This window comes from Drosophila biarmipes, chromosome 3R (assembly GCF_025231255.1).
Source record: "Drosophila biarmipes strain raj3 chromosome 3R, RU_DBia_V1.1, whole genome shotgun sequence".
In the NCBI taxonomy this organism is placed as follows: Eukaryota; Metazoa; Arthropoda; class Insecta; order Diptera; family Drosophilidae; genus Drosophila; species Drosophila biarmipes.
Window position 1 is genome coordinate 31287157 of NC_066616.1, and position 23206 is coordinate 31310362.

A 23206-nucleotide genomic window follows, 5' to 3' on the forward strand; every position below is an offset into this window, starting at 1 on the left:
CAGGTATAAACTAAACTGAGTTCATCAATATAAATATAAATATGTTAAGATGGTATCCAACACTTTTTAAACAAGTAACGAACAAAAATTCAAACTTAAATTCTCCACTTAAGGATGTTGCCAGACTGTTGCAATTTGACAGGACCGTTTTTCTCCCGTTATTTCCTGTGGTAAGTTTCTAACGGTTCAGCGACGGTTACACTGCAAACGGTAAAAATCGATAGTGCAGAATTAGCGGGCGAAGAAAATGTTTACAAAATGCATTAGTTGCTGTTCCCTCGCCATAATATCAGCTTTCTTCGCCTGCCTTCTAGTCGAGAATTGCGGTGAGCTCGGGGACAACCCAGGAAAAGTAACGATTTTCATCCAGAAGCCTTTATCTTGGTCTTTTCAGTGGCCCTGCAAAAGACGCTGCGGTACTACGAGATTTTCCACAAGGACGATGTGGTGCACAGGGTGGTCAAAAGGGGTGCCAAGCACAGCGCGAATCCCTTCAACACCATCAAGGAGGTGGAGTTCACCACGCTGGGCAAGAACTTCCGGCTGATCCTGCACCCACACAGGGATGTCCTGCACAGCAAATTCAGGGCCTATGCGGTGGATGCGGATGGCAACGAAACGGTGGTCCACATGGGTAGGACTGCTATCCTATACTGCACTATATATATCTCAACATTCCATTTTCTCAGATCACGATAGCTTCTACTCGGGCCGGGTGTTTGGCGAACTGGAGTCCTCCGTGAGGGCCCACATCGAGGACGGCACCATGACCATGTCCATCCATCTGCCGGAGGAAACGTATCACATCGAGCCCTCCTGGCGACACCTTCCCGAGGCCAAGAAGGACACCATGGTGGCCTACAAGGCCTCGGATGTGAAGCTCCACAAAAACGAGGCTGGTGCAAGTCCCAAAACCTGCGGCTACATCAAGGAGGGCCTCGAACTGGAGGACAAGGAGGAGCACGGGGACACCCTAGACAATGAGCTGCATACGAGGGAGAAGCGTCAATCGGATCAGTACGAATACACGCCCACCAAGACGCGATGTCCTCTGCTCCTGGTGGCTGACTATCGATTCTTTCAGGAAATGGGCGGAGGCAACACCAAAACCACCATTAACTACCTGGTATGATCATAACAAATGCATCTTATGATAATCTAATACCTTCTACTCCTTAGATAAGTCTTATAGATCGGGTGCACAAGATCTACAACGACACTGTGTGGCAGGATCGATCGGACCAGGAAGGATTCAAGGGCATGGGCTTCGTGATCAAGAAGATTGTAGTCCACTCGGAGCCCACGAGGTTGCGAGGTGGCGAAGCCCACTACAACATGATCCGCGAGAAGTGGGATGTGCGCAATCTGCTGGAGGTGAGTTGACCTAATCTTCGTCCCTCCACTTTTCAAGTAGCTGCTCTTCCTCATGCGTCATCTAACTCTTGTATCTCTCACTCTGATTGCGACTCCTCCGTGGCCATTTACCCGGCTAGGTCTTCTCCCGGGAGTACAGCCACAAAGACTTTTGCCTAGCCCATCTCTTTACCGATCTCAAGTTCGAAGGCGGCATTTTGGGCCTGGCATACGTGGGCTCCCCGCGTCGCAACTCCGTGGGCGGCATTTGCACTCCAGGTTGCTAAACCCACTAACTCTCATGTTTGTCCTTTTCATTTGGCTTATAGATTTGCGTTTCCCTTGGTTCTCCTTGGTTATTTAAGTTTTACAATTGTACGATTTCTGCAACACCCCTATGTGCTATCGTCTTGCTATAACCTCTTTTTTGCTTTCCATTTCCAAGAATACTTCAAAAACGGTTACACCCTGTATTTGAACTCGGGTCTGAGCAGCTCCCGGAATCACTATGGACAGCGGGTCATCACCAGGGAGGCGGATCTGGTCACTGCCCATGAGTTTGGTCACAATTGGGGCTCGGAGCATGATCCCGACATCCCGGAGTGTTCACCTAGTGCCTCACAGGGCGGCAGTTTCCTCATGTACACGTACTCCGTCAGTGGCTACGATGTGAACAACAAGGTGGGTTGTACAGCTCCTTAAAAATATGCAAAATCTAAGCTGTCCTTATTCCGTTCCAGAAATTCTCTCCCTGCTCCCTGCGTTCCATCCGCAAAGTGCTGCAGGCCAAGTCGGGGCGGTGCTTCTCCGAGCCGGAAGAGTCCTTTTGCGGCAATCTGCGCGTCGAGGGCGATGAACAGTGCGACGCTGGTCTCCTGGGCACCGAGGACAACGACTCGTGCTGCGACAAAAACTGCAAGCTGCGCCGGAATCAGGGAGCCATGTGCAGTGACAAAAACTCGCCGTGCTGCCAAAACTGCCAGTTTATGGCCTCCGGGATGAAGTGCCGCGAGGCCCAGTACGCCACCTGCGAGCAGGAGGCTCGCTGCACAGGCGCCCATGCCGAGTGTCCCAAATCGCCGGCCATGGCGGACGGAACTACCTGCCAGGAGCGCGGCCAGTGCCGGAATGGCAAGTGCGTGCCGTATTGCGAGACCCAGGGTCTCCAGAGCTGCATGTGCGACATCATCGCGGATGCCTGCAAGCGCTGCTGTCGCATGAGCATCAACGAGACCTGCTTCCCCGTGGAGCCACCCGATGTCCTTCCCGATGGTACGCCCTGCATCACTGGCTTCTGCAATAAGGGTGTTTGCGAGAAGACCATTCAGGATGTGGTGGAGCGCTTCTGGGACATCATCGAGGAGATAAATGTGGCCAAAACTCTGCGGTTTCTCAAGGACAACATTGTCAGTAAGTATCACAAACAAATATGTAAAAAATACATATTAATCTATTATACTTATTTATAAACTTAAAACTAACGTATATCTCGTTCAGTGGCCGTCGTCCTGGTCACCGCAGTATTTTGGATACCCATCAGTTGCGTCATTTCTTACTTCGATCGCAAGAAGCTGCGCCACGAGATGAAGCTGATTGAATGGAGCCAGAAGCTGGACCTTATACATCCCAGTGACGAGCGGCGTCGGGTGATACACATTCGGTAAGGTCCAAAATACTTATAATACCATAACTAACTAATCAAAATTAATCTAAACTATTTCAGTGTGCCGCGGCAAAAGATTTCGGTTGCCCGAGCCTGTAACTAGCACAAAAACCCGTTGGGTTCCTTTTTTAATCTTCCGTGAGCATTATTCTCAAAACTGCCACAAATTCGTTTGCATTAAGTAACATATTTTAACATACACAACACATAAATGAATAAAATTCCATATACTATAGACCGAATACATAATTGTCATTATAATTGGATGGTTTCCGTAAATCAGTTTTCGTTTACATGCTTATAGTCTTAGGAAAAGAGCTTCCGCGCTTGGTTTTTGTTACCTTACTGGATTCTTTTATTTTTTCGGATCATTTAGTTAGCTTACTGGAGTGTTATGTATTTCTACTTCTTCTGTTTGCTCTTGCCGTTCGTCTGTGGGGCTGCCTCGTCATCCAGTTCCAGTTCGCTATCATCCTCCTCATCAGAATACTCCTCGTAAATTTGACCGTCGTCAAATTCGCCAAAGTTCATCTCCGCCTGAGGGGTAAGGGAGCTTGTGAGAACTAGACATGCATAGACGGACGCAGGAAACTCACCTTGCCGCAAACGTAGACGGGTCCAGTGCCCTGCACCAGTTTAAAAGTCACGGATCCGTTGGGGAACTCGACATTTGGTCTTAAGCTGCGGGTCTCGCCGACCTTCAGTACGGCAATGGGAATCTTCACCGTCTTCTTCTCGCCATCGTCGTTTATGTTCGTTTCCGCCTGGGAAATAAAATAAATTTGCTTAGTCCGGGGCTACATTTACATAGAAAGGATATTGGATTCCGGATAGTTTAATCGGATATTAAATAGTACGACATATTTAATATTCCTTTAGTATATCAAATATGTTATGTTAGGATTAAATTCCAAAAATATTTATAAATCTCAGCTTGTTGTTAAAGATTGTAATGGGTTTCCCTACAAAAGAACCGGAAATCTTGTAAGATATAAGAGGAAACTATCATCAGAACAAGATAGTCGAATCGGTCGTTTTACTCCCAGAAGAGGTGTACATACAATGGCATGTTAGAAAATGGTGTTCTTGATTTACGACCGCCGGCGGCTCAAGGTAGTATCCTATGGCTGGGCTCACCTGTACAACGTTGAATTCGCCGGACTTTGCCTCGGGCCCGAGGGAAATCTGTTTGATGATGAGCTTGTGGGAGTGGACGATGTATTCCTCCGGTATATCCGGCACGTCGAACTGTGCGATGGGCTCCTTCTCGCTGAGTGTAACACCTGGGGACGAGGACATGGAGGAGGGTTGGATTGCTGACTCGTTTTTTTGCCGGCCGGAGGAGCACCCAAGCAGGAGCCACCTGGGAGCGCCACTACAGGGCTCCCCAATCCAAGATAGCCCAAGTATACGCACCATAAAACGACTCGGACTCCATTTGCAGGCCTTGGAACACAGATGTACAGTCAATTAATAATGGAAACTTTTTGTACTTCTACACGTGCCCGTAAAACGGCGATGGCTGCAGTTCTATGAAGCGTTAGTTATCGAAGCGTGCGGTCATCGATAGTTGTGATTCAGTGTTTTAAAAGTAAGAGTACTAAATTTAAATGTATAAAAGTAATCCTACAAAATGTTTAGCACAAATTTCTATGGTTTTATATTATATTTTTTGCCAAGTACATAAATAGTTTAGAGGTAATTTTCGTATTTAAGGTGGCAGCGCTGCGATAGTCCCCGCTGGTACTAACCTATCGATATTCCCGCTTTAGCTAGGCCTGGCAACCCTGTTCCAGCTACCATTTTGCAAAAGATTTTGCTCAACACGTGTTCGCCGCTGGTTTCGTGTGGAATTAATATTAAATATATCCAACAATGGCTGAGGAATCATTCTACGGTAACTACAACTCAAAAGACCAACTGTGTGGGCAGCGAAATGGGGTGAAAGCGGCACCGGAAAAGGGCTATTAGCCGGCGAAAAAGCGAGGTGTCTGCGACGCTTGCCGGTGTTTTTGCTCCAAGGTTGCCGCCGTCTGGCCCCACACTCCCGGGCTTTGGATATGCGATGTGCGAAAAATATGATTAATGGATGGTACTGGGTCCCTTTTGCAGGAGTCACCTTGACCGCCGAGAGCGACAGCGTCACGTGGGATGTGGACGAGGACTATGGTCGCGGCCAGAAGCTGGTCATCAAACAGATCCTCCTGGGCGCCGAGGCCAAGGAGAACGAGTTCAACGTGGTCGAGGTGAGTACTCCATTTCCATGGTGATAGATCTGCGGTATGGGGGGCATTGCATGTAATAAATCCCATAAGTTGTGTATGCGCGCGCCGGTTGGTGTCTGTTTTTTTTCTGCTAGCATTTTTCCGGCCGGCGGGGCAAGGACCGGTTTCCATTTCCATTTTTCCCAGTCCAGAACAACCACAAACTTTTCGCTCGCTTTTGGGTTAGGGTAATTTTGTCTGTACATCTGCAGACTGCAGAGTTACCAGCCCCCGGCTTCCGACTGCCATGGCTGTACCTTCGCCATGAAGAGTGGTTAACTAGCCTCACATGCTGGGTACCTTTCAAGAACATGAAGGTACTGGATGTGAGCCTAGGTACTTCACAAACCTATGCTTGTCATTTTAGGGACAATTTTATAAAAAATGCGTTATATTTTAACAGTCAACATTTTTATCTTTTATTATTTTTAGATTAAAATCTTAAATTATGAAATTTTTTTGATTTTACCCTTTGTTTTTGAATAGAATTAAAAACACAATTTTAGAATTGTTACATATTATATGGTATTATTTTATATTTTTTAAATACCCCACCTATTAAAAAGCATACATACGTTACCCTTCCCAATACGGACGCAACTGTACCCACAAATATACGACAAGACAAAAGAGCTCTCTTTATTGACTCAAGTCAACGGCAATACACGAAACGGCTGCCGGCTCGCCATCCGCAATTGTTTGCATTAGGTCGGGAAAGCTTTTCGAGTACTTGAACATACTGCGCAGCTTCCTATCCATCCGGCAAATCACTCCCGCCGCCGGAATACTCCAGTTCCAGCAGATCATGTCGCACTGCAGCAGGGCGAGATCTTCGCGCAGCGATTTGAGGTTCTGTGCGGGGCAGAAAGGGAAAAGTTTCCGGGTCAAAGGTTGTACATCAAGGGGTCACTAATGAAGCCAGCACTCACCAAAGCCACGGTCGTGTCAATCGACGCGATCTCGTGCCCCTTAATGACCACCAGTGTGGTGGGGGCACCTCCCTCCTCGTTCCTACTCGTCACGTGCGACACAATTGATATCTTCAAGTACTCGGCCGCCGCGTAATCCACGCTGCCCTTGAGATCGGCTATGGTCACCTCGATTCCATTAAACTAGGGGTTCATCAAGGGAGATTTAGAGACCATCTATATGCCTGTTTATAACTCTCACCTTCTGGGTATCCAAGTTAAACTGCGGCTTCATGCTCTTGTAGAGGAGGAAAAGCGCATTGAAGACAATGCCCACCACCATTCCGTACTCCAAGGTCCAGAAGATGCAGGTCAGCACGGTGACCAGAAAAGGCAGCATATCGCGCTCTGGAAGGGAGCAGGAGTTGTAATAACCATTTGGTCCTAAAAGAGCACTCACTTTTTGCCCGCCAAATTTCGCCAATGGTCTCGTACTCCACCATAAAGAACATGGCTGCTATGATGATAGCAGCCAAAGTCGCCTTGGGAATGTAGGCAAATGTGGAGGTGAGGAAGGCCAGGGTCATGATGACAATGGCGCCGGTAACAGCTCCTCCCAGCGGGGTCTTCACTCCACTGGCATTATTGATGGCCGTCCTGGTAAAGGATCCAGTGATGGGCATGGAGGAGAAGAAGCTGCTGAGGATGTTGCACACGCCCAAGGCAATCATCTCCTGCGAGGCGTCCACTATCTTGCCCTTGGCTGAAAGCAGGATGGGATTAAGCTTGGGGGAACTTATTGCGGAGAGGTGGATCACTCACAGAAGGCCTTGGCCACAGCTATGCTCTCCAGTATGGACAGCAGTGGTATGGACGCCAGGGCAGATCCAATATTCGAAACCATGCCACCAAAGTTGGTGACCACTCCCGTCTCCGAGTCTTCCGTGTGGAAAGGAGGCGGCTTGAAGGGCGGCAAACCAGGAGTGATGCTGCCACTGACTAGAAAGGGCAGTTTGCCGTCACTTTTCAAGAGATAGCACAGCAGGATTCCAATTATCACGGCCACAGCATTGCGGGACAAAGAAATGTACTTCCACACGCTCTTGATGCCGAAGGGCAGGTCTTTGAGTTGCTAAAGTTAATAAAATGTTTATAAAAGCGCTTTACTTAATAGTTCTACGAAATTTTTGGCCACCCACCCTCATCAGCAGCAGGAGAATCAGCGTGCAGCAGCCCATGATGGCGTCATTTCGACGTATTTGCGTTAAGTGGCCGAAGAAGTGTATCCAGCATTCCAAGAAGCCATTGGCGCTACTGCTAATGCCAAAGAGACTGTTAACCTGGCCGGTGGCAATGGTTATGGCTGCTGCCATCGTAAACCCCGTCGTCACCGGCACCGAAATGAATCGCATCAGCACTCCGAGATTGAGCAAGCCCATTATGGTGATGATGCAGCCGGAGAGGAAGCACAGCAGTACCGCATACGCAGGATTGCCATCCACATAAGGTCTCACCATCAGTGCCATGATGGCAGTAGGACCTGGTGGTTAAAGATTTAGATGACTTAGCCTGGCCAAGAACAACTCCTGAGGCCCCACAACTCACCCACTGTGATGTCCTTGCAGGTTCCTAGTAGAATGTACACAAATCCGCCCATAAACGCCGAGTAGAGCCCGTAGGCTGGTGGCAGATTGGCCACTGCTCCGTAGGCTATGGCCTGTGGAACGGCCGTGAGACCCACCGTGAGTCCCGCCACCAGATCCATGGCCAGGAAGTTCAACTGGTATTTGGGCAGCCAAACGGTGACGGGCAGGTATTTGTAGACGGAGCGCATGCTGCAGCAGCTCCGGGCCTTGGAGCCCACTGCCCCGCACACATTTGGCAGGCGCTCCCTGTAGAGATCATCTGGAATGGGAGTGTAGATAGGCCATTGAATGTGAGTGCCCTGTGGGGTCTATCGATGAAATCTTGATATCCGCTCTGGTTAAGTGGTTTACTTGATTGAAAACGCTCTTTTTCATAATCTCTGCCCGTGATTTGAAGTGCCTCGGTGGTTTTCTTAGGCTCGGCGAGTTCGGGGTCTTGTGACTTCTGGAAAAGTACCCAAAGATGTCGACAAGCTGATAGACAAGTTCATCCAGAGGAGGCAGGCTTGTCTCTGATATTTCAGCGCCAGGAACACTTGATAATTCTTCGCTGCTAGCACTTTGGACTTTCTGCCTTTTATGTCTCATATCACAGACAACTTTATTGAGTTGCCTTTAGTATCTTAAATATCCTTGACTAGTTTTATATCGTCTGAATTTATGTTATTCACTGGGGGAAGTTTACTTTATGACACCATCCATGCTGATGGACAGGTTCATCCGCGAAAGCTGCCTTGTCATTGATAATTCCACTTTTGGAGCACTAGATAATTCTTCCCAAAACAACACTTTAAGCTTGTGGATTTTCATGTCTAATTACGAACTCATTACAGAGTATTTACCATAAATAAAGTAGACGCAGACAACCTCAGTATCTTGCAGATCTTTGTTTGGTCAGTGTCTCATGATGAGTTTGATTAATCTGTTTTTGAATTTTAGGTAACTTATGACCCTTTAATCATAACTGCTTTGCATAACATTTTCTTATATTTTGCACACTAATATTTTTAAACCCATTAATGATTAGTTTTTATTTCCGCGTTTCTAAATTTCACTGAGGTTTCCTTGGAATCGCACCGCTTTCACTTGTCCTCTTGAGGCAACGCGCTCTCCACTTACCTTCATTATCGCACATGCCGACAAGATCTGGAAAGCACTCTACAGTCGGCTAATACTTGGTGGGAGTTTCTACTTGAACTACACGTTGTGGATGATTAATTAGCGGTCACTTGTTAGATTCGCACTTTCTGGATGAGCCTGTGCCCGCCGGCTGCCTGCAGTGGGAAAGGGAACGAACCGATCCGCTCCAGCGTGGGCAGACGAATGGTCAAGCGGCCGTCAGTCGGCGGGGTTATTACTGCACGGCGAGTGTGCGAAGTATGTGAATGCGTAGGCGGTTATCATCGGACAGTTGCTTAGTTTTGGGGAAGGTGTTCGGCTGACTACGATAAGAGATAGACGCGAAGACTGCGGAGCGATTAAGTGGGCCAGCAGTGATGAACCTCGGCGTATCTGCTCGTCCAGATTCGAAATTTTTGTGTAATCTGTGAACGCAACAAGTATCTATGGGCACTTCACAAGGCCTATGGCGGCGGGGAGATATATGGGTCAATCTTGAGTGCGAATCTCAGTTTGTTTAATGCAGGCAAAGACAAGGAAAGATGTAGGATTTAATCGAGAAGCAGATTTCATTAGAAACGTGACGAATGCGTTGTTATTTTAAACACCTATCTATAAGCTTCGAAAAGCCCATGCAGGGAATCTATCTGAACCAATCTAATCCAGAAATATTCCCCTCCTCACTTACGCAGGTCAATACACTGAAGGACTCCGTGCAAATTCCGATCGCTGTGCTGAAGGCCGGCGAGACGCGCGCCGTCAATCCCGACGTGGAGTTCTACGAGTCCAAGGTGACGTTCAAGCTGATCAAGGGCAGCGGACCCGTCTACATCCACGGGCACAACATCAAGGACGACGTCGAAGTGGTCGACATGGAGGAGGATGATGAGGAGGACGACGTGGCCGAGGACGAGGAGGACGAGCACCCAAAGAAGCGGGCCAAGATCGAGAACGCCGCCGATGGCAAAAATGCCAAGAACAACAAGAAGAAGTAAACCATAGCTAACCCGCGAATCATCCATCGAGGTTTAAGCTATGAACGTGTAGATTTTAAAGCAAAACAGTTTTAGGCCCTATATTACAATACGATGCATACTGAGAATACAATCTAGTTCCTTTTGAACAGCTCCTTTTACATTCAATTCAAAGACAACGTTGTGTGCTCGGGTCGTGTTATCCTAAGCGAATGGTCTGTCGCACAGCCAGGAGCTGCATGGCTGCTCCCCGTTGGGAGCACATAGGACACCAATCGAACACACAGATTTGTATATATATTAAAATATAACTAAAGCTAAGCCGGACTTCCTGTACGCGCCTCCTTCATATTTGCAGTATGAAAATAAACTGTCGTCGGAATACAAACGAATGTCCCTTCTCTTCATCCTTGAATTATTACTTTTAACCTCGTTGTTATTGAAAGCAGCCTTTTAATTAATTTTCAGTTTTATTTCTCCCATGAATTCGTTACTCATCGATTGAAATTTCACATTTGGTAATGCTATAAGGGCTATCATGACTGCAGTTCTATGAAGTGGATCAAGCGAGTTCGGGAATGCCTTCAAAGATTGCGGGTTGCTGCTCGGAAATAGTTGGCTCTAGGAGTTCAGTGCTTAGTTCGGCGATGGCATGACCTTGATGCGCTCAAAGGCCTGCTTCTCCAGGGACTCGCGGTGCTTGGGGTCGGCGATCTGGATGAGTTCGTACATCCGCTGGCGCACGTTCTTGCCGAACAGCGAGGCAATGCCGTGCTCCGTAACGATGTAGTGCACGTGGGCACGCGAGGTGACGACGCCAGCACCTGGAGAGGTTAGGTATTAGTTATAGCTCATCATAAGCGGATGGTTAAACAACGTACCAGGCTTCAGCGTGGGCGAAATCTTGCTCTCGCCCTTGTTGGTGGTCGAGGGCATGGCAATGATGGGCACACCCAGTCCATCGATACCCTCCGCCGCTCCACGGATGAAGTCCACCTGACCGCCGAATCCGGAGTAGAAGCGGGTGCCGATGGAGTCGGAGCTAACCTGGCCAGTCAGGTCCACCTCAATGCAGCTGTTGATGGCCGTCATGCGGGGCTGCTGCTTCACAATGCTGGTGTTGTTCACATAGTCGATGGCCAACATCTCTGAAAGGCGGAAGGTGGGTTGTTAAATTCAACTCATACCCTTGAAATCTTTAACGAAGTGGTTAAATTTCAGAATCTGCTTACCGATGAAGGGGTTGTTGTCGACAAAGTCGTACAGAGCCTTGTCGCCGATGAGGAAGGAGCCCACGATCCTGCCCTGGTGCATCTTCTTCTTGCTGTTGGTGACACATCCCTTCTTCACCAGCTCGACGACGCCGTTGGCGAACATCTCGGAGTGAATACCCAGATCCTTGTGGTTGTGCAGGGCGGCGAGAACGGCATCGGGGATGCTGCCAATGCCCATCTGCAGGGTGGCGCCATCCTTGACCAGGTTCTCGGCAATCAGCTTGCCGATCTTCTTCTCCACGGCGGAGATCTCACCGGTTCCATGCTGAGGCAGGTCATCGTTCACCTCGATGGCATAGTCGAAGTGCGACTTGTGGATGATGGCATCGCCGAAGGTGCGCGGCATCTTGGGGTTGATTTGAGCTGGAGATGGCAACCATTAAGTCTGAGGATAAGGAGGATTATGGAATCCAAGGCTCACCAACAATCAGCTTGGAGTGCAGCAGGGCAGCTCGCACACAATCGACGCTGGTGCCCAGGGAGCAGTAGCCGTGGTTATCCGGCGGCGAGACGTGGATGAAGGACACATCTGGCTTCACGATCTTCTTGTAGAACAGCTGCGGGATCTCGTGCAGGAAGATCGGCACGTTGTCGCCACGTCCCTCGGCCACCGCCTTGCGCACGTTGGCGCCCATGAAGAAGGAGTTCGAGCGGAAGATGTCCTTGTACTCCGGCTTGGCGTACTCCCCGGGACCCTCTGTGTGCATGTGGCACACTGTCACGCACTCCAGCTTGTTCTCCTTGCCGTGCTTGGCCATCGCGTTCAGCAGCGCCACGGGCGTGGAGGCGGCTCCGCCAGCGAAGACCGTGTCACCTGGATTAGAAGGAAACCGCAGGTTTTACTATCCATAAGTTCATTTGGCACACGTTGCTAATCAGCTAATCCGTAGATACTGCTCTTTTTATGAAACGATAATCTATGGAGCATGGCTCCATCCAAAGATAGACATGACATGAATACGAGAGCCCATAATCAAAGTTTCTCAATATGGCCTAGTTATTGATGTTTAAATGAGTAGATAAATATTTAATAGTTTCGATATTATTGAAATCTCCTCGCTGCATAGCATTTTTAGATTTTAATTACTTTTCTAAAATGGTAATCATTTAAAAAGGCTGATATATAATTAGACAAGAATTAAAAAAAAAACCTGATCTTCCAAATAATGCTGCTAAGAACTGAACCAGTTTATAAAATTAGTACACAGATTCTAAAAACATTTATATTTTTATAGAAATGTGTGGTTTATCTTATGAATGGTTAGTTTTTATGAAACTAACTAGCCAGCTAGTGCTGTAGGTAATCATTTTCGTTGTGCTGGTCATGCTTCTATTAACAAAGTACAAGTCTATAGGTTTTTTCCAAGACTACTTGTGCCAATTTTTAGTTTTGCTCTGATCATTCCCTCTCTGAGCGTACATACCTCATACTCTCAAAAGCTTGAAAGCTATAGCTGGTGTATGTATAGATTCGTATTTATATTAGCTAATAGAGAGTGGGTGAGCTTATTTCCCTGAACTCGTGATAATGAATGTTTGTAAATAAATAACACCGGTTTCGATGTTGGCATTACATGGTAAACATTTCTGACAGAGCGAGATTAAATGATAAGTGTTTAAACTTTGGCAGTCGATTAGGAGAACGTTAATTATATAAAAGTTATCGGAAAGAACTGTGTTACCTTGCAAAAAGGTTAAAGAAAGCGTGAAAGATGATTCCATGATGATAAAGTTTTGACTTAGTACCTAAAACATTGGTATCTACAGGGAGCATACCGAACATTTAAATTCCATAATAGATTGCATCTAAGTATTGCCTTCAAATGTCCGCCTTAATGCATTTCTGAGCACATGCATCATGCTCTGCCAATCTATTTTGGTTTCACCCCCTAGAGGCCGGTGTGCCGAAGTCTTTCTCTATAGGAAAACAGGCTACCAATGCTAAGCAAACAAAGTCGAACGAGCCCCTTCAGCTAGGGAAATCATACGATAAGTGCGATCCTTATCAGCAGACGTCTGAGCCACGTCGACAATGTCAAGTTTCCCCTACTCTGCGTTCCTCATCATAATTCATTCGGTAGTTGCAATCCGGACACATACCTGTCGCGTAAACTGACTTAGTTGGGGCCCACTGTACCATTTATTATCTTCCGAAAACGTGCCAAACGAAAAAGTTTTCCAAATCAAATTACGTCGCAGATTTGGCATGGCTCGTGTGGCGATTTTGGCTAAAATTAGAGATACCGATTTTGGTGACGTTTGTGGGTCGCCGCGATGTGCCACTCCCCCTGCGAAACCCGCCCCTTCAATATTGTTATCAATTTGCATGGACCTGCTGATGAGAGCCCCTAGAAGTGCTAAGAGATGAAGATATTTCGTGCCCTGTGGGCGGGCCCGCATATTTGTTTGGTTCTCAGGAGAACGCCAATTGAATTTAATCAAGGCAGAGGGTCCCGAAAATTGTCAGGCACAGAAAAAAATCAGATCATTGGTTATCAAAATTATCTAACCTTGTAGTATATCGTTGCGATAAGCAAGTTGTCCTAGTGTTATATTACTTAACAATAAATTAATTATTTCAAAGATCTTTCCCCAAAGAATCCCTAGTTCGCATGGTGATACAAAAGTTCACCTACTGGCATGGGTTGCATAACCTTGCCTCCATATAAAGCTACTATATGATACTTGCATGGGGTCTTGTATGGTATATAGGGTCTTATCAGCTCGACAGCCAGAGGCCGGTTGTGTGGATAGACTTGTTTATGAGCTACATACTTATATACTTGTTCTTGCCCCTAAGCCGAGCTTTGCATTGCATTTTTCTGTTGTTTTTGCCGCTGTGTTTGTACGGGGCAAAGTACAACTTTCGCCTGGAACTCATCTGCGGCGCTGAATTGTGCATCTATAAATATATTTTAATATGTATCTGCACGCACAGCTGTTTTCGCGAGATTAAATTAATATAATTTACACTTGTGCCGCTGGAAACATGGGAATTGGGTGTATAACCAGGGGTATCAGTGATGGATGGAAAGAAAGTAGCTAAAAGGCTGTTGATAAGGATGAACTACTTCCAGTGGGACGTCCTACAAAGGATGTAAGGATGTATTTTGAAAGAATAATGTGAGATATGAGTAACTGGTTGGAGCTATAGAGCCCCGACTGTACCTACTTTGATAAAGAAAGCAATATACATTGTATAATTAAGCAATATATAGTTATTTTGACTCATAAGAGTGGTATAATATATACTTTTCCTACCCCAAACCTGCTTTTCACCTAATATATTTTGCACTTTTCCTTGTCGAAACCCCATTCTTTGCTGTGGGCCACCACCCCACCTCTGTGGAGCCCCTAATCACGGGCAATTTAGTGCCATCAATCCACATATTGAGCACCCTGTAACTGCCCTTCGCCGAGTGCTCGAGAGTAGTGGTTTGCACTACGAGCACACATGGGTTTGTTTTACATTAGCATGCCCCCACAACCCGGCGTTCTCGTTTTCATTCTGTTTTCCTAAGCAGGCCCACTAGAACATTACATAACCGGAGAGATTGCCAACACAGTGCGATAGTGGGGGGCAGTTCCTTGCGGGGAGGGGGCTCCGGTTGCCAACCAAGATACAGGGGCAAAGACTCACCCGACTTGATGCATGCCACGGCCTCTTCCGGCTTCACGATTGGAGGCTCCCGGGCGATGGGATGCGACAGCTCCCTGACATAGGTGAAGTAGTTGTTGTGGGCGGAGACCGAGGACGCCGTGGTGGCCGTCTTCAGGAGGTTGTTCAGCTGACCCACATGGCGCGCCAGTTGCTTGCTCATGATGGCTTATATTGTATTAGAACGCAACGTCTTAAGAACACGCACGAGGGGCTGGCGAGATGCAGGAGGCGCTTGGTGGTGGGTTTTCGCTGGGGAGAGTTCAGAGACTGAGTTCCGTCCACGGCGGCACTGAAATCGCAACTTGCTCGCCCAAACAGCCAAACATCGGCGCGTCGAGAGCTTTGCGGCAAAAGCTGTTTCCCGATCTCGGCTCCTCCTCCGCTCCGCCGTGAGTGTCTGCCTCAAACAGCGCTCAATCGCTCATCTATAACGTTTTCAGGGAGTGACTTGGGGGATCCTTTTTAGTTTACGCAAACATTTTATTTAAAATTTCAAAAAACAACCAGCTGCCTGTGTTGGCTAACGTTCGAAGGCTGCGAAAGCTTGCGGCTATCGATAGTAATCGGTGGTCCAAAATATCGAAAGAGTATGAGCGCCAAATTTAAAAATTGATAAGAAATCATATACTATATATTGACAAACTTAAACAAAAATGATACAAGATTCGTATTTGTTAGAGCATTTACTTGGCGTTTATTCACTAAGATTATTCGTTCAATTAATCAAATTCCTAATACATAAAAGCGCTTTGGACTAACGATTAAAAAATAACAAATTACATTAGTTACGCGTTTGTATCATAAAAAGACCTTATGCAATGTATACAACGCAATTCATCTATGTACAGGCTTAAAACGTAGGATCGTAGGTATATCAAAAGTTTTATCTAAGACGTAACATACGAGTAGCGTGTGCATGTGTGGTACATGGCTATGACTAGTTTATGCGATCTGCTGCCCCTAGGGTCCAGACTCTAGACTCGAGTTTAAATGACCGTTTGCAAAACGGCTTCGGCACAATCTGGGGATACGAGTTAGTGTATATCATATGTTTATCGCTAGTATTCGAGGGCTTAGGCTTAGGTTCAGTTATAAGGATTGCTACCCCGTCGCTCGGAACTCTGTCGTCCCTTCCAGGTCTGGACGGAGCCTAGACAAGACACAGTGAGCACTGATCACCGACGAACTGAAGGGCGAACGGTTCCAGGTAGGAGATTACAACGCGGCGTTTTGTCCATAGAATATGTGTGACTAGAGGAGGTTACTTAGAGTATGAGTTGTGCAGCGCCCGGGGCGAGGGTCTTTGGGCTTCCGGCTTCGATTATTTTCGGTTAGTTAGCTGATACAGAGTACTTTGCTGAATGTTCGTTTACAGAGTGTGTGTGTTCCTACGGCTACTGCTTAATAGTCCTACTTAGATAACGCTAGAGCTAGGCTTCCTCGCTACTGACTGATTGGTTTCCGTGTCCGGTTTGGGTTTTCCGAACGATATGGGCCCCGCCTGGTGCCTTACCTCGTGGGCAGGGTCATGTTCAGGCACAGCTCGTGATCCCTCAGGTCGCCCCAGCCGCCGTTGCCCTTGCGCAGCTTCGACTTCTTCATCAGACTGGGCACCGTGAGGGTGAGGGACCGCGGGAAGAGCTGGTGGGAGTTGCGGGCTATCCGCAGCACGTGCTGCACCTTCGAGATCACCTGGTTGGACTCGCAGTTCTTGTTCTTGTGGTGCACGCCACTGGGGGAGAGGACACTCATTGGGATCATTAGCACTTCACTGGAGGATCTAAGAGCTCACCATTCCCCTATGTGGAAGACCCGCGGCCCCTTGACGATCATCGCGTGGAGCTTCCTGCGCAGGCACTGCTGGGAGACGTGCTGCAGCGACCAGTCCCAGTTGTAGTCGTCGTAGGTGCAGAAATGGCGGGCGCACTTGCGGATGTTCGACCAGGTGGTGCGGTTGAAGGCGAAACCCATGTTGTGCTTGCTGCTCACCCAGGGCATGACCTCCACCTGCCGAAGAGAAGGCCCAGATTAGCCACTTGTAGTGGAGAACATTTGAGGAGTAACAATGTAAGTAACAATATTAGTAGAAGTAGGAAAAGGGGCATGCAAATTTCACTCGATGAGGTCAATTTCAGTAATAGGAGGCCCTCCAAGTGCTCCTCAACACGCACTGCCTGGGTCCTGGACTAGCCGCTAGTTGGATGCGAGGTGCTCAAGCCGGATGTTCGGAATCGGGTGGGGTACAGTGCGCGCCATACCAAATACCTTGCGATAGTCATTGACGATGCTCTGCCTGTCGATCTTCGTGGTGCGTACGCGGGCGTGCAACTGGCAGATCAGATCGGTTCAGGAGCGGATCGGAGGGTCAGAGGACGGAGGTGTGGCATGCCATCAAGGACACATAGACAAGTACGGTTAAACACAACGTTTACAACAACAAACGGGCAGTGATGGGATATCAAAAGGGATAACAAAGGTTTTAACTATTTTTTAACTTATAAAAATCGTTTAATTTTTACTTTAAGCTAATTGTTTTTAATAAACTAGGGGAACAAATGGGGCTGACCTGCAGAGCTCTGCCGCCACTCACACAGTATACAAAGGGAATCACTTTCGTAAGATAAGATAACTAGCTATAGGATATAAAGAGGACCCATCCCATCACTGCCAAAGGAGAACAGCACATTTAGGGTACAGATACAGATCATGCAGAAGTGCCAAAGCGTAAATGGATGGACTATGCAACACAGAATGTGGGACAGTCTACGCAAACGGGGTTCTGATGGCTTCAGGCAGGATCGGGTGATTCGGAGGAGCTGGAGCGCGGAGCTGGTGCGGTTAACGGCGGGAGGGGGATGGGGACCCTCGGGGGATCCCCGAGCTAGCGGTGCGGTGTCGCTACCTTCTGATAGACGGAATACAATGACGGCAGGACATGATAGTTCCATGTTTGTGCACCATTTTTGCTGCTGCTATGGCTACTTTGCTCGTTATTATTGCTGTTGGTGTCGGATGTGGCGGCGGTGGCGGTGGCGGTGACAGTGTTGATGAGGTTGTTGCCCCGCCTGTTACTGTTACTGTTACTGTTGGTGGCCTCACTGGCTCTCTGGTGGTCAGTGGTGTCGCCCACATAGACTTTGGATGACGGTGATGCTGATGCTGAAGATGAGGAGGAGTAAGAGGACGACACGGCTAATTGCACAGAGTTTCTATTGTTATTCCTATTGTATCCTAAGAGACTGTTTGTCGAGATCAGCGAGGAAGCATAGGATTTCTTGTTAGTCTGCGTGCCAGAATTCGGAATAGAACAGATATACAATATGGTAAATTACAGTAGTCACATGATGTCTGGATGGGTGTGGTTTTCGGGTCTATGATCGAATCTTGGGCCACCCCTTGCGGCAAGGGCCTTGCCGCAACGGGTTCGCCCTCTCAGGTCCCAACAAATGGATGGGTTGCATGAGTTTTGGATGGATGTGTGTGTTCTGTAGCAACGGAAGCTTGAAGGATATACATAAGATGGGTGGGCTCGAAGCGCTCTCTGGATGCTCGCAGCCAATGGTCTAGCATTTGGGTGGGTGGAACCGCTCTGTCCCTAGACCTTACCTTGCTGTGGTACGTGTAGTAGTTGAAGGTCTTCAGATAGGTGCCCAGGGACAGCACGTTGCACTGGGGGCACAAGTCTTTGGTTCGCTGCTGCATCATGGCCAGCAGGTATAGGAAGTCTTCGGCCACATAGTGGTCTTCCTCCAGAAACAGCACCAGTCCTGTGGGATTACAGTATGAGTACAGTTTATGATTTTCTCTTGGGAGTAACTACCCTTACCTGTGTGATAGCGGGTCACCTCCAGCTCGTTGAACACCCTGTTGGCTTTCCAAATCCAGTGGTGCTTCGTCTGGGTGAACTTCGCCTCCCTATAGTGCCCATAGAGATCGGGGTACATGGCATTGTTGCAATTGGTGATCAGAGCTCTGGTGGGCATATAACATTAGCTTAGTAATATCACTCTATGCCGGAGACTTACTGCTCCTTCTTGATGTTCCGCGGGCAGTCGTTGGGATCCACGCCGGGGTACTCATTGGGATGCGTCTGTATGGAGTACGGATAGAAGATCTGCATCACCTTGCAGAAGTCGATCTGCTGGACCAGGTCGTTGATGTCGTCGTCGTAGAAGTCGTGCGAGAACACCAGCAGCACCTTGGAAATGTCCCGAGCCTGGGCCAGACTCACGATCAGGTGGCGCAGATAGGTGATCCTTGTGTGCACCTGGACCACAATTATCACAGAGTCGTTTTGCAGCGGCCCGAAGACGTCCTCGTTGAGCACCACCTGCATGTCGTTGTACCGCACGATCTGGCGCTTGATCTCCGTAATGTTCGGAGGATGGTAGACGTCGAAGCTGATGGTGGTGGCAGTAGCAGCCCCGGAACTGCTGGTGTTCACCAGCAGGGCTGGAAGGGGTTGAAGAGCGGTTGAAGAACCGATTCCAGCGAGTTCTGCAGCGACTTACCCGCTCCGGCGAGGACGCCTGCAGCCGGGGTGGTGTGATTCCTGGAGTGGGGCGTCAGATACTTGTGAAGGGGGGCGGGCACCATGGCCAGGATGGCATCATCCGAGTCGTTGGTAACCGCGTCGCCCAGCACATTGTCCCGCGAGTCCACTGCAAGGGATGGTTTTACATAACAATTCGGAATTACCAGATTATCCCCTTACAGTAGTTAAAATTGTGGTACTGCAGCAGGCCGAAGATGCACAGGGCCAGCAGGAATACACTCCTCATGTAGAAGTTGTTGCGCTTGCGCCCCATTGCTCCGGTATTGGGCAGTGGGATCAGAATGCGACCTGTGTTAAATCAAACAGAGTTAGCTTGGCCTGCTTTGTTACTAGGGCATCTGGTTCGAGGATCCTTTACCCCTCATTTTCGACATTTCCGCGGCTCTTTCTCGCCTGGTCTCTCCTCCGGAATCGAATGACTGACTGTGGTTCACTGGCAGACCGCCTTCACCACGCCATCTGGAGTGAAAAAGTGATCATTTTTATTAAGAACCAAACTCAGCTTCCCCTAAGGGCACACTTCCGAAAGAAAAAGTCCCTAGAGGACAGGGATATTAAATCAATACCTAGTCGGTTTTATTATCAAGAAATGTTTTTTAAACTGTAAAAGAATCGAGTACAGATTTTTAAAAAGATTTTTGATATATCAAGATTAGACTAGATAAAGCTTAAAACATATTGGCATTTTTAGCTTTTCTAGAATATTTTCTATGGTCTCTCCAGACAAACATATTTTTAAAGGTTTCGATGTTAAACTGGGTTTTGCGAAAGAACACCCAGAAACTGAAAGTCGAAATACGAATACATCGTATCTAGTATAAATTGCAATCAATTGGTTCTAAGAGAATCTGTATCATCAGGTGATTGGCTCTCCAATTAAATCAGATAGTGCCCACACTCTGATGCTCCAGGGCTGGTGCGCACAATGGGATTCGGAACGGGGATGCTAATCAGATGAGTAACGAGTACGCGAATTCAATTGCACGGCTCTGCGATCTCGGATCCATACTTGGATCCATACTGGGCACTTGGCACTTGAGTTTAATTAGCAGTGGAGGCTCACTGGATGGATGGATGGATGAATGGGATGGGATATGGGGCGGGGGCCAGGAGGCAGGAGAACACGTAGTCGCCGCATGGAGCAGCGCACGCAGTTGGAGAGCCTGTAAAGTGGGCGGACCGCCGTCTGAAATCTCAATTCTGAAATCACAAATCCGCGGCCTCGCGTCAATTGGCATAAAAATAGATTCGGCAGCGGGCGGCTCACAAGTGAAACGCTTGTGCTTCGAGGAAGCGCAATTCTGTGGCAGAAACAGGAAAGAACTAGATACTGGTCCACCCACTAAATCGTGTAATAGTACGTGTGTTACTTGGGACTTATGGGGGCGTTCTCCAAGCACACTCAATGACCTATATCACTAGAAGATAGGAATTCGTGCTCTAATCATTTATCAGCATTTAAAGAAGAGAGATACATACATAAATTCTATATTTGATTTTGATAACCAGTATAAATTTAATGATATGCCTTTGGAAATACAAATAATTTATCTATTTAATCATTGTTTACTGTGTGGAATGGGAATTGGATTCAACGAACAAATTCAATTGTTGATCTGTACCTTCGTGTACGAAAACACAATATATTCTCAGGAGAATAACAAAAACCCGCTCATATCAGCTTTTTTCGAGGTCAAAACTAACTAATAAGGTGTATAAACATAAAATTCCCCTGTGCATATGGGCACGATTCAACTTTTCATATAAGGTCCTATATTTATAGTTGGCAGCAAGGCTTCCAAGCCCTTGGTGGGGTAATTAAAAGTGCACTTTTAAGCTTTTCCTTAACGGACTTCGCTGATTCCTTCACGCTTTTCCCCGGAATTCAAGTAGTTTGTTTGGGCGACGAGCGGTCGCCAGCAAAAAGCAGTTTCGTTTCACAAGTGGACATCTGAAAACCAAGTCACATGCGACTTTAATTTGGGCGCACAACTACGATGTAGATACGTTCCGCAAACCTTAGTAACGGGGAAACCACATACAACAGATGGAAAATGCTAATGCAGCACTCTCGATTAGTGGAAACTCCCACTCCGCATGAATATCTAATTACGCCCCTTTGTGCCAGGCAGCTAATTATTATGTTTCCTGGTAACGTCGATCTGACGCACTTAATGAATAAAATCAATGAGCCCGAGTTAATGACTGGCCCCTTTATTAATAAATTGTAAGTGGGGCAAATTGACGATAGAATCCGACTTTGAAATTCAGGGAGGGCAAGGAGAAGGCGGAAAAATTGTAGAAAAGTGTTACACGTGAAAGAATATCTTAACATTTGATTAAAAATAAAAAAGTGGTATTTTCATAACATTTGCAATTGTTAGGTCGCTTTGAAAATGTAGGCAAACTTTATGTTCAAAGCATCTTAGCCCCAACAACTATTTATTTATCATCTGACTATTAAAAATTATAATAAAATATAAAAAATATACATTCGAGGCACAACAATTTAGCATTTAAACTAGTTTCGATGAATAAATAACCGCTTTCACCAGCTTATCGAAGATCAATGACTTTGTTTTGCAAGTTTATGAATGAAAAATGTATGGTAATGGTTTCGTGCCTATAGATAAAATCGCACACGGAAGTTGGGACTGAAAGGTTGCACCCGCAAAATGTTAAAAGAGATTTCAAACAAATGAACCACTTATGTATTGGAAACATTGAGTGTTGTTAACCATTTGCCAAAAATCTACTGTTAGCATTCAGAATCAGGGAAAAGCGGAAAGGATTATTGGGTTAGGCCGGAATATATATATTTTTCCAGTGTAGGAACCACCACTACCCGTAAGTGCAGGCACTTTCTTTGTATTTTTATGGGGCGGCAGGGTGTGTCGGGGCGGTGGGTGCCGAGGGTGGGGCCCAGGGGGCGTGAGGTCGAACAGGTATTTTCGGTTTGGTTGTTACGAAATAAATGGCAAGCCAGAAAACCAAAACAAACGCAGGTAAATGCGCCGTTTGCTTTGCACTGCTTTCATGTTTATACGGGTGCTTTTTAACGACAGACTTTGGCTTTTAATGTTTGTTGTCTTTTGTACGGGGGTGTTGATTTCGGGTCAAGTGAAGTGGACCCACCTTTGGTTGAGTTTTCCAGGAGTTCAGCTCCCTGGGAGGATCCCAAATCCTTCATTACTTCGCGGTCGCCAGTTTCCGTGCAGCCAATCGATTTTTCATCCCGAAAGGCCCGAACGCAGCGTAACGAATCGCCCTCCTATGACTTTTCGGGCATCTTCGAACTGAGATATATTCTAAATCTTTTACTTTTAGCCCTGCTTCTCGTGGTCGTTGCTTTTGCTCTTATTGTTGTTGCTTTTGCCATGCAAACTCTTGCATTTTCGGTACACACACATGCTAACAGCTGCCGCGGCCCCCGCTGCACACACGCACACGCACAGCGGACACATTTTCCTCGCACATTTTCACATTTCCCGGGTTTCCTCGGCTGCCTCTTGCTTCTGATTGTTTGTATGCTAATTTGTGAACTCCGTTTTCGCTTTCGTTGGGCCAACAACAAAGCTCGCGATCGAGTATCTCCGGCTGGCCGTCCGTTCCGAACGAGTATCTGAGTATTTGTATCTGTATCTCGGAGGAACGGAGCGAATCGGAATCGCAACACAAACAGCTGTTCGGCTGGGGGTGGGCGGATATCGATAACAGCGGGGCGAAGTCGATAATCTGGGGGGTATCTGCAAGGGGCTGCCTTGGGTTTCCTCGGCTGCCTCTTGCTTC

General features: G+C 47.3%; 6 protein-coding genes across 8 annotated transcripts; 2 read left to right on the forward strand and 4 right to left on the reverse strand.

Moving 5' to 3' along the window:
• Positions 1 to 23: 23 nt before the first annotated feature.
• On the forward strand, positions 24 to 3223 carry LOC108025459 (ADAM 17-like protease). Of its 2 annotated transcripts, none has more exons than XM_050889433.1 (9): positions 24 to 170; positions 395 to 634; positions 690 to 1126; positions 1180 to 1374; positions 1494 to 1632; positions 1799 to 2034; positions 2094 to 2763; positions 2851 to 3013; positions 3077 to 3223. In XM_050889433.1, the coding sequence occupies exons 2-9, from the start codon at positions 631 to 633 to the stop codon at positions 3117 to 3119; spliced, it is 1887 nt and encodes a 628-aa protein (XP_050745390.1). In that variant the 5' UTR covers positions 24 to 170; positions 395 to 630; the 3' UTR covers positions 3120 to 3223. The 2 variants fall into 2 exon arrangements, with proteins under 2 accessions (XP_050745390.1, XP_016951449.1); XM_017095960.3 differs by lacking the exon at positions 24 to 170 and adding an exon at positions 197 to 326.
• A 21-nt stretch (positions 3224 to 3244) lies between these two features.
• On the reverse strand, positions 3245 to 4588 carry LOC108025460 (nucleoplasmin-like protein). Its single transcript, XM_017095961.3, has 4 exons — positions 4433 to 4588; positions 4154 to 4299; positions 3613 to 3780; positions 3245 to 3553 (listed from the first exon to the last, which is right to left on the reverse strand). The coding sequence occupies exons 1-4, from the start codon at positions 4452 to 4454 to the stop codon at positions 3419 to 3421; spliced, it is 471 nt and encodes a 156-aa protein (XP_016951450.1). The 5' UTR covers positions 4455 to 4588; the 3' UTR covers positions 3245 to 3418.
• A 204-nt stretch (positions 4589 to 4792) lies between these two features.
• LOC108025451 (nucleoplasmin-like protein) lies at positions 4793 to 10319 on the forward strand. Its single transcript, XM_017095951.3, has 3 exons — positions 4793 to 4913; positions 5129 to 5262; positions 9646 to 10319. Exons 1-3 carry the CDS (start codon positions 4892 to 4894, stop codon positions 9946 to 9948), a joined length of 459 nt encoding a protein of 152 aa, XP_016951440.1. The 5' UTR covers positions 4793 to 4891; the 3' UTR covers positions 9949 to 10319.
• LOC108025450 (sodium-independent sulfate anion transporter) lies at positions 5837 to 9103 on the reverse strand. The gene is made up of 8 exons (XM_017095949.3): positions 8954 to 9103; positions 7794 to 8093; positions 7388 to 7728; positions 7011 to 7320; positions 6649 to 6951; positions 6451 to 6596; positions 6210 to 6392; positions 5837 to 6132 (listed from the first exon to the last, which is right to left on the reverse strand). The coding sequence occupies exons 1-8, from the start codon at positions 8967 to 8969 to the stop codon at positions 5920 to 5922; spliced, it is 1812 nt and encodes a 603-aa protein (XP_016951438.1). The 5' UTR covers positions 8970 to 9103; the 3' UTR covers positions 5837 to 5919.
• A 59-nt stretch (positions 10320 to 10378) lies between the features above and the next one.
• LOC108025443 (4-hydroxybutyrate coenzyme A transferase) lies at positions 10379 to 15286 on the reverse strand. Its single transcript, XM_017095940.3, has 5 exons — positions 14842 to 15286; positions 11623 to 12015; positions 11160 to 11564; positions 10809 to 11075; positions 10379 to 10751 (listed from the first exon to the last, which is right to left on the reverse strand). The coding sequence occupies exons 1-5, from the start codon at positions 15020 to 15022 to the stop codon at positions 10564 to 10566; spliced, it is 1434 nt and encodes a 477-aa protein (XP_016951429.1). The 5' UTR covers positions 15023 to 15286; the 3' UTR covers positions 10379 to 10563.
• A 246-nt stretch (positions 15287 to 15532) lies between these two features.
• LOC108025406 (alpha-1,6-mannosyl-glycoprotein 2-beta-N-acetylglucosaminyltransferase) lies at positions 15533 to 23078 on the reverse strand. Of its 2 annotated transcripts, XM_017095884.3 has the most exons (10): positions 22553 to 23078; positions 19776 to 19876; positions 19577 to 19705; positions 19374 to 19523; positions 18888 to 19314; positions 18689 to 18834; positions 18469 to 18629; positions 17765 to 18145; positions 16655 to 16869; positions 15533 to 16594 (listed from the first exon to the last, which is right to left on the reverse strand). In XM_017095884.3, the coding sequence occupies exons 2-10, from the start codon at positions 19789 to 19791 to the stop codon at positions 16372 to 16374; spliced, it is 1848 nt and encodes a 615-aa protein (XP_016951373.1). In that variant the 5' UTR covers positions 19792 to 19876; positions 22553 to 23078; the 3' UTR covers positions 15533 to 16371. The 2 variants fall into 2 exon arrangements, with proteins under 2 accessions (XP_016951373.1, XP_016951374.1); XM_017095885.3 differs by lacking the exon at positions 17765 to 18145 and having other exon boundaries at positions 22553 to 23063.
• Positions 23079 to 23206: the final 128 nt, after the last annotated feature.